This window comes from Hydra vulgaris, chromosome 11 (assembly GCF_038396675.1).
Source record: "Hydra vulgaris chromosome 11, alternate assembly HydraT2T_AEP".
NCBI classification, from domain to species: Eukaryota; Metazoa; Cnidaria; class Hydrozoa; order Anthoathecata; family Hydridae; genus Hydra; species Hydra vulgaris.
In genome coordinates this window covers 54,762,501-54,773,332 of record NC_088930.1, presented here as the reverse complement: position 1 = coordinate 54,773,332, position 10,832 = coordinate 54,762,501, and the positions used below count along the sequence as shown (strand labels likewise).

Below are 10,832 nucleotides of genomic sequence, written 5' to 3'. Positions count from 1 at the left end.
AGTTGTTGGAGAGAGGGGGAGGGGTAAGTAAGCAAAATGTAAGTAAGCAAAATTAGGGAGCCCATTTGCAAATTTAGGTACCCTTATGTAAAGGTATGAAGCTATTTTTTTATTTTTTTATTTTAATAAGTAATACCAAATTAATTTTATAGAATTTACGGCCCTTATGATATTTTTATTTGAAAAGGGCGGGGGGGGGGGGTGTTCAGACCCAGTAGCCACGAAACCAGCGATCAGTAATCATCAACAAATCGACATTAAAATATTTAAAGAGTACTTGAAAATGATGTCAGGTAAGGAAGAGTGGAGCTACCTGAAATGATACAAAAAGCTACGATACATTTTGAAAGTGATCTCCCTAACTCTACCTTCCTCGATGAAGAAATAATTTTGTGGCAAAAAATGCAGCTTTAATGTCAACCAGATTATCGACTGTAAAGTGCAGCTAATAATATAATAAGTTTCCTAATATTTACATTGTTTTTTCTCTTGGATCATCCAATCAGTATAAACTTATAAACTTGTATTTTCATAAACTTGTAAACCATATCAACTCACTCTCGATGATGAAGTAAAGATTCTAAATAGCCTTTTGACGGACCTGGATCGAATCCGTTTGTCTTAGGACCTGATTTTCATAAAGGCAACAGAAGTTGCAAAGAACTTGAAACTTAATAAAATCATGTTTGCTTTAAAAATTATGTTTGCTGTGAACGCGAAAGGTCTTCTTAAAACTGCTTGTTACAACCACGAAGAAACATCAATAAAATTTTGAGTGTAATTACTTACTAGTCAAATGAGATCAAAATTTAAAGTAATAGAAGAGAAATGTAACAAGTTTTCCTTTCTTCGATTTTCCCAGAAATCTCAAACAGACGAAAAACTAGGTTTACAAGCTGTGAATCTGGCTAAACTTTACCCTAGAATGTGTCACTACCGCAGAATGTGAAAAAACGGGAAGTGTAATTCGACACCTTAATTCGTACACAAGAGCAACACAAGGACAGTAACGACTTTCTGAGTTGGCTTTAATGCACATCCACTATGTTTATAACTTTGATTTAGATGTGATCGTTTAAATATTTGCAAAATTACATTTGAGAAGATCTTCTCGGATATTATCTTCTCGGATGTAATTTTGCAAATATTTTCTATAATTCCTAGAATGTATACAAAAGAAACAAAACAAAGTAAAATTGTTCAAAATCAAAATCACGATTTAAATAAATAGAATTGTTTCCGTTTAAAATATTTCGATTCCTACGAAAGTCTCACTTTTTTCAAGAATTTAATTAAATCTTTTTCATTTTTTGTTCATAATAAAGTTACCAATATTATCAAAATAAATACTTCTCACTTCTTATGATACCAATACTTATATAATATATATTAATGACAAATATTCATAACTTTTAGTAAAGTTTATAAATGTTTGTCTTAAGATTGGTGTTATTGTTTATCTTTTATTAATTATAAAAGTTTTATATTTTTATACGAATATTATATATTCACATTCATTTGACATTCAAAAGCAAATAAAAATGTATTGAATTTCGAAAAGTTTCATAAATATTTTAGTCAAAGTCATAAACGTATTTAAAAATTCTAAAGTATAATCTCGAAATATATTATTAAAATAAAATCTAAAACTTGTAAAACAATAATAAATTTGTCATCTTGGTTGCGGAAATGTATCTAGTAGTAACCATTACCGAGAGTGCTTTTAGAATGGAGTTTTTGACAATTAATTCAAAAAGAATTTATTAGGGTGAAGGAGTTGGAAAGTTTTTTATCTTCTCTTTTTTGAATTAATTCCACTTAAAACCATTATAATTTTTTTAAATGGTAGAAAAGTTTAAAGTTAAATGAAAACTTTTACCGATTTATATAAAGTATGCATTTGTTGCTGTTATTAGTTTTTTTGTAATTGATATTTTTGTTTGTTGGTATTGTTATTATTATTGTTGTTATTATTGTTATAATTATTTTTATTATTATTATTATTGTTATTATTGTTATTGTTATTATTAATAATAATAATAACAATAATAATAAAGTTGTTGTCATAATCAAAAATTGCTATCAAAATTAAGTATCTTTATGCAGTTTTAATAGAAACTTTGAACAATATTGCCATATTGTTCAAAGTTTCTTGGTTCATAGTTGACCTTAAATATTTTTTATTCAACTTCAGTTTTTGAAAAACTTTTTTCACTTGAGCAATTTCTAATTCTAAAACATAAAAAGATTTTCAAAATTGTCTCAAAATGAAAATATTTTGCAAGGTTTTTCTTCTTTTTCTAAAATTTTTGCTTGCATTCTATCATACTTTTCATATAGATTAGATTGCATGATAGATTAGATGCATTATTGCATGATAGATCTGCATTCTGAGAATTTTACTCAAATTTCATTCAAATAATTCACAGTAACTTCAGTTAAGTAAACACTTGTTAAATTTTTATACGAGTTACAAGCATTGTTCCACTAGTTTGTGTGTTTCTTATTTCTAAAGCTTTTGTAAGCTTTGAGTTATGGATAGCATCATTGTCTTGTTAAAAAGTAAAACTTTTGCCCATCAATTCTTCACCATGTTCAAGCAAACTAATTTCTAATAAGTCAATGTAGTCCTGTGGATTCATTTTTGTTGAAATCCATGCCAGTGGTTGTTTTCCAGCAAAGGAAAAAGCCTCCCAAACCTTGACAGTTCCACTTTCAAAGTTACGACTCATTCGAGTTTCTTTTTCTTTTCAAAGATCGTGCCAGTAATATTAATAGTCATCATGACCATCTAGATTAAACTTTTTTTCATCACTAAAGAGAACTTGATGCCACTCTTCCTGCAAAGACATGTGTTTTTTTGCAAATTGTAATCTAACTTCTTTATGACAAACAATAAGTTTTGGTCTTGGTTTACGCTTTTCCGAACTGTGTTTGGATCTTCATGTAAGATTTGTCTCACGTTGAACAGTTACAGATAATTGATTTGGTAATTGCATCTTAATATCTCAAAAAATTATTATTGTTGAGCTATTTCTAATTTAAACCAAGCATGTAAATGGCAAGTAAGGTTGTTAGTAAACCATTGCAATCTACTTTTTATGGTTTAAAAGACACTTTCTTTCTGTCCATCTTATCTTCTGAAACTCCAAAACATCAAGCTTATCTGCATCAACTTGTTTCTCCACACAGCGGCCTTGTTTGTCAAGGTTTGTGTTCCGGAGTTATAGAGTTGAGAGAGGTTTATGTCTACTATTAAGTAGCATCCTCATCTGTTGTGGCATTCGCAGCCTTTTTGGAGGTGAATAACAAAAAAATAAAAATAAAAAAAAAATTTTGCTTTTACTAATCTAGAAAATTCAATTTAAAAATATTTATTGTAAATTAATTTACAACTTCAACAAATGAAACTGCTCAGTTTTTTTTTGGGCTACTATAGCCAGGTATTATCAGATTCGCACCTTATAGAAGTTTCTACATTTTATTACTAGTTAAAAAAGTTTAAAAAAGTATTTATTCTGGACTTATTAGTTATATTTGTCAGTTACATAAATAAAGTTGATTATCAAATATTATTTTCAATTCAAAGTTTTTTTCAATTCAAAATACAAAAATAAAAATACTTTTTTAAAAAAAAAAACATGATACCATATATTTTTACTCAAACATCACAGAAAAAAAAGTCCAAATTTTTTTCATTTAATTTTCCCCCTGGGCCTGTGAAATCTGTTGTTTTTAATTATTTTAAGAATTTATTTTAAAGAATGCTTAGTGGATAAATTTTAAGCGTTTCTGTTGAGCTCAAATTTATTTTTAGTTATTTTTTTAATACTTGCCCCAAGTTTAAAATGTATGTTATTTTTCCTAATCCCGAGGGCTGAGGGCTACACCTAATACACACATACACATATATAGACAACATTATTGAAATATTGCTTGAAAAGTTTTAATATAATAATAATACTAATATACTTTTTAAGCCATCAACCTACTCACTTACTTCAACTTACTACAACTGATTTCAACTGACTTCAACTGACTTCAACTTATTTATTTCAACTTACTCTAGACTAATAATAACTAATCAATGCTGCTGAAGTTATTTTTTAAACAGATTTTTTTCCAAATTTTGCACTTTTTGATTTAAACATATTTGTTCATCTGAATATAAATCTTGCAATGAATTTTTCTTCTATTTTTTCTTATCCTATTTTTTCTTATCCTATTTTTTCTTATCCTATTTTTTCTTATCCTATTTTTTCTTATCAGTATTATTGATATTAGTATTATTATTGTTTTTATTATTATTATCATTACTGTTATTAGTGATGGATTACTCAAATACAAGAAACGTAACACAAGCATGAAAAGTTGTCAAGTTTCTTTTTGATCTGCACCTGCTGTATTATATGTGCTGCTGTGTACCTGGTGTATGTATTGTACATATCTTTTTTTTTTAAACTATTTCACTCCCAACAAGCTGCAAACAACCACTATTCATTAGGGAGTTACTAGAAAACAAAAAATGTTGTTAAAATGCAAAGAAACTATTATTAGCAAGGAATCTATTATTATATTAGGAATCTATTATTATACTATATAAGGAATCTATTGTTATATTATATTATTAAGGAATCTATTATTAGCAAGATTTTTAAGTTTTTTATTGGTAGCTTGCTGTTGCTGTGTACCTGCTGTATATATTGTACTTTTTTAAAAAACATTTTCACTTCCAACAATACTGCAAGCTACTACTATTAAGTTGGGATTACTAGAAAACAAAGTATATTTTTAAAAAGCAAGGAGATGGTTGGCAGAAGGGTAAAAAAGTTGTAAGTTGTATTAGTTAGGAAAACATTAAGAAAGGGAGAGAGCTTCAAAGCATTGATGTGCCAGGAAAGAAACTAGATGAATAAAAGTATTTAGAACATGAAGGGACAAATACAGTAAAAGCATGTGTATTTGCTGAATGACAAGATAAACAAAAATGAGTTTTTATTGATGGAACTAGACCAGCGACTATGATAGTACTTGTAGAAAAGAGAAAGAGATGCAGCTTGATGACAATGGGGCAGTGGCTCAAGCTTGGAAGATAGAGCATGTTCAACTGCATTTACTGTGATTTTGCAGCTAAATGTCATCTTTGGTTTGAGTTTTTAAAAATTCTACAGACCTTTCCAACTATCTTTACCCTATTATTATTCAAGATTTTTAAGTCTTTAATGGAACTTTTTTTGAGCATCAACAATGATAGCATTTGTAGAAAAGAGAAAGAGATGCAACCTTATGAAAATGTGACAGTGGCTCAAGCTTAGCTTAAGATCTGGTCCAACTATATTTACAATGCGTTTTGTGACCTTTTTCTATTAGAGAAAGAGCATCATTAGAAAAACCGACTTAAATATGATAACAGTATTTAATACAGGGACAAATAAGAGATCAGTAAAGGTGGAGAATAGATTTGGGAGTATGAAAATGGCAAACACGATAAAGAGAAGCAACCTTAGCAGATACTAACTTTGCAATTGATTGTTTATAGTTTCTATGTGAGATCAGTAGTGAATAATAATCCAAAAAGACGTAAATAAGAGGACTAAGTGAGAGGGTTGCCTTTTGTCAATATATGAATCTCAACAATATTGTCATAGTTGTTTGCTGTGAATAACTTAGTTTAATAGGAATTAAAATTCACAAACCATCGCCAGGCCCAGTCTGTAAAATAAGAGAGTTGAGATTCAAAACTGGCTCTATTTTCTAAGTATCAAAAAGTGAAGACTTTTTGTCAAGATAGGAATTTGAGTTGTCAGCAAACTCTAGATCTAACATACTCAGGAAGATCATGTAGATAAAAAACAATACAGGACCAAAAATAAAACCTTACATTACCACAGGAGTAACTGGAAATAAAGAAAAATGTTGGCCTTTGAGGATGATTTAAATATTGCGGTTAGAAAGAAATGATTTAACTATCTCAAAAACTTTCCCAGATACACCATATTAAGCGACCTTATAGAAAAGACCAGCATGCCAAACTTTATCAAAAGTTTTTGATATTTTTACTTCTGTTAATTTTATGTTAATTCAGCTTTCCAAGGCTGAGAAGGCCACTACAGTTGAGGAGGCTACTTTGGTTGTGGTTACAACCCTCTCTGAAACTCTATAACTCTGAAATGTGAACCTTGATGAACAAGACTACTGCGCTGAGAAACAAGTTGAGCGCAGTATTATCAGGAAAATGGTCGGATCAAACTTGGAACTTCTTGCTTATGAGGCGAGTGCTCTACCACTATACCACTACAGCATATGCAAGAGCAAAAGCCCTTGCCTTGTCATCATCATCTAAAGCGTAATAGCTTTCTGCTACAACAGTTAACAAGTCAGTCATAGAATTAGAAGGTCAAAATCCTAATTTATTGTTAGAAAGTAAGTTTTTAGACTCAAGATGTTCGAATTTTGTTGATTAAAGACTCATAAGCTGTAAAAAAGAAGTTGTATTGAGAAATGACTTAAGCAACAGAAGCGGGAGTTATTTGGATGTCTATGATGAGATGTTTGGATTAACCTGGTTAACTGATATGACAGGAAGAGTGCTGCATTTGAATCAAGGAATAAATTAAAAGAAAAGTTCTTTGCAAATAGTTCTGCAAAAATAGTGAGAATTTAAAAGTTAAGTAAAAATCTGTTACTCTAAGTGTTTAATAAGAAAAAGTTTCATTAAAGTTATTTGTTTTTTAAGTGATTGAAGAACAATTAATGAAGTTGTTTGATAAACAATTAATGAACTTATGAGACAGTAATGATAAACTAAATAAGTTAAAAATCAAATTATAAACAAGTTTTTAAATTATCTTGGTGTTTTAAATCAAAATATAAAAAATAAAAAAAAACAAAAAACCAAGCCTTGGTTGTCTTGGGCATAAAATTGATTACACGATTAAAAAAGCTTTTGTCCCCATTGCAAAATTAGCATCTGCTAAGGTTGCATCTCTTTATTGTGCTTGCCACTTTCTTACTCTGGATTCCATTTTTTATCTCTATAAATCTCAAATCTGTCTTTGTATAGAATACTGTTTCCATATCTGGAGTGTATCTTTGAATGATGTCCTTTCTCTTTTAGACAAGGTGCAAATTTGCACCTGTAATATTGTAATCACAATTGAACCTGCTTTTGCAGCTAACCTTCAATCATTGTTGCATTGTCATCATGTTGCTTCAGGGTTTCGTTTTTCTATAAATACTATACTCTTTCTACTTTCTATAAATACTATAATGGTCACTGCTCGCAAGAGCTAGCGTCTCATGTGCTGTCTACTAAATTTCATTCTCACGTTACTTCTCACTCATTCAAGTCTCATCCTTTTATTGTTCCTACGTGCTCCAAAAGTTCTTATTTGTTTAGTTTTTTTTCTTCAAACATCAGGTCTTTGAAATTCGCTTCCTTCATCTTGTTTTCCTGATTCATATAATTTGTAATCTTTTAAGTCGTCAGTTAATGGCTATATATATATATATATATATATATATATATATATATATATATATATATATATATATATATATATATATTTATATATATATATATATATATATGTATATATATATGTATATATATATGTATATATATGTATATATATACACTCACACACATATATATATATTTATATGTATATATACATATATATATACATATATATATATATATATACATATATATATATACATATATATATGTATATATATAAACTGAAAGAGTCGGCAAATGGGCAATAAATTGCCAACCTCAAACTGGTAAAGTTGGCAAAATCAGTCAGCAAAAATAAATTGACATCAAGAGGTTACCATAAAACATAGAAACTAGGTTGGCATTTTTTTGCCAACCTTTAACACTTTTAGGTTGTCAGTTAGGTTGGCATTGCCGAATGCTAACGCTAATTCCGAGGGCTGAATGTATATATATATATATATATATATATATATATATATATATATATATATATATATATATATATATATATATATATATATATATATATATATATATATATATATATATATATATATATATATATATATATATATATATATGGCTGCCTAAACATATATTTTTATAAAAAAGTCTTATTTATTTTTTAATAATGTATTTATTTTAAGGTATAATGGAATCACCTTCAGTATCATCTCCGTTCCACTCAGTTATATATTCAGAAGCACCACAACATAATAAAGCTTTAAAATTAGCTTTCTACAATACAGCAGCATTGCTTTTTGCTTTCATTAGCATTGTGATAACCATTAGTTCTTATTATGTTCTGGAAATTTTTATAAGACCACTTATTTGGGCTGCTTTATGCGGGACTTTTTTATATCCATTTAAAAAAGCAGCAACAACATCCGTACGAAACTGGCTTGTTAATATACATACTAACAGAACTCCATTTATTGTTGGATTGTCAATTTTACCATTCAAAGTTGTTGATAAAAGTGCAGATTTTATGGGGAAAATTATTAGAACAAATTACAAGTTAATGGCTTTTTTTGGAATTTTGTTACCACTTGTTTATTATATCGTTATATTTCACGCATTTTACCAAATATTTTATGTTATTTCACTTGGACTAGGAATACTAGGAGATCTTCTATCATTTTTTAATTATCCTTATGCTGTAAGTTTTTTTAATTTTTCTTTTGTAAATTTTTCAACTTATCTGCTGTAAATTTTTAACTAACCTTATGTTGTAAACTTTTAACTTACAACTTTAGGAATTTACATTTTGCAAGCTATAAAATTAATTAAATTAAGTTTAAAGATTATGAAAGATATCGCATTTATTAGTTGTTTTTTTTTCATAGGTATGGACCATGTTTCTTGGTTATGCAGTTTTGTTAGTATTTTATAAAAATAGTTCACCAATATTTCCAATAGTTATTTTTAAAGCCATATCAATTTTTGTTTGGTTAATGCTATCTTTTCATTTTGTATCACTAGCAGGATTATGGAAAGTTCCCTTAGCATTGATCTTGTGTTTATTCATTATCTTTGGAGTTATTGGAGAGCTTAAAGATTATTTCAAAATTGGTAATGTCTTATTTATTTTTCTGCTTTTGTTATTTTTAAGTTGTTTGTTTCATAAGATCTATTGTTTGTTGCATGACCCATTTCAAGCCTTCCCAGGAAACACATGCAGTTTTGCAGAAAATACTAAGTTTTAAAAACAAAGAAAGCAACACTAAAATCATAGGAAATTAAAATGAGTTTAAATAGAAAAGAAAAAAAAGTTAATAATTTAAATAATTTATGTACTGTTTTTATTTTTGTTTCTTTAGGGTGGTTGTTATTTTTAACAACAAAATTGGATAATGCAAAGCATAAAAAAAAACTGTTCTAATCAACATTAAAAAGATAGATTTTTGTATATTTTTTAAAATTTTTTTTTAAATAGGAAAGCGAAAATATAAATTGCTATCTGTTTGTAAAATGCATTTGTTTAATATTAATGCAACGAGTATGTCCCTGTATGAAAACGTCTGTGTCTTGTAAATAATAAAAACATAATAAAAAAGCGTCTAAACTTTTAGGTTAATTTATTTTAAAATACGTTACACAAATTCAAACTTAAAATGTGTTTTAACTAAGTTATAAACAAGTTTAACTTAACTTAACTAACAAAATTAAAATGTGCTTTAACATTCAAAACTTTAAATTAAAAAAAAAAGATTTATTATTAACACACGAAAGTTATTATTAAATAAAGTTTTTTACAAAGCTTTTAGAAAAAGAAATTAATTTTATAATGATGCATCTTTTTTCATATGAATCATCATATCATTAGAAAGTACAATGACTTTCATATCATTAAAACAACTTAAATAAAGTAACTATTAAAAGTATATGATTCTACTTCAATACTCCTCTGTTAAAAAATTATAAAAAAGATTTAAAATTGACTATTTTACAACTTTCGGCGGTGAAACACAATATATATATATATATATATACAGGCCTTGTTACGAGATTTCGCTGCGTAGCGAAAACGCGTAACGCATTTTTAAGTAACTCAACTCATCAAATATATTTTGCATCGTTAGAAGTTATATTGCGTCACTCGCGTCTTTTCAAGTACCGCATTGTAATTAAAGTTATTTTATTAACGCGTTAAAAATCATACAAACAGTTTGTTTTTTTCTCACTATAACAAAAGTTACAAATAAAATCTAAGTTCTTATTTAAAAAATCATTTTTATTATTTTTTTCAAATATGAACTAAATTTTATTTTGAAAAAAATATTTTTTTCATGAAACGTAAAATAATGTTTGTTTATTTTCTTATGATTTTACAGTTGGTTTTTGGTTATTTTATTAACTGTTAATAAATTTTTTCTTATTTAATATGTGAACTCATTTTAATGTTTTTAAACAAGAAAGAGTTTTATTTTGTTGTTTATCAGTTACCGATAACATATTTGTGATCGTAATTTATTTTCATAAATTAAACGAACGTCATTAAAACTTTACGTTATTGAATTAACAATAAACAAAATATCTTATTAATAAAATATTTACATTAAAATAAATCGTACATTTTTTAAACTATTATGACTAAAAATAAATTTTATATTTAAAAGAAATTTATATATTTAATTCCTTAAGATAAAACTTATTAAAACACTTAATTTTTTTTAACTAATTTTTAACAATAACAAAAAAATTATTTAACAAACTGTTTCTTTAACAAAAAATCTATTAGTTTACAATTGCGGTTAAATGCTTTTACTTACGACTTTATTTCTTCTGAATAAACGTCACGACAATCAAAAGATAATTTAAATATATA

At 27.2% G+C, this 10,832-nt stretch overlaps 1 protein-coding gene across 2 annotated transcripts in view; it reads left to right on the top strand.

Annotated features, from left to right (window-relative positions):
* Positions 1 to 1,510: 1,510 nt before the first annotated feature.
* LOC101236226 (transmembrane protein 245) overlaps positions 1,511 to 10,832 on the top strand; it is a 63,004-nt gene continuing 53,682 nt past the window's right edge. Inside the window, exons 1-4 of one of the 2 annotated variants that reach the window (XM_065809233.1) lie at positions 1,634 to 1,892; positions 4,327 to 4,430; positions 8,152 to 8,663; positions 8,851 to 9,076. In XM_065809233.1, coding sequence (XP_065665305.1) covers positions 8,157 to 8,663; positions 8,851 to 9,076 — 733 coding nt within the window. In that variant the 5' untranslated portion in view covers positions 1,634 to 1,892; positions 4,327 to 4,430; positions 8,152 to 8,156. Of the gene's footprint in view, positions 1,893 to 4,326; positions 4,431 to 8,151; positions 8,664 to 8,850; positions 9,077 to 10,832 lie in introns of both variants that reach the window. The other variant, XM_065809232.1, reaches the window with a different exon arrangement.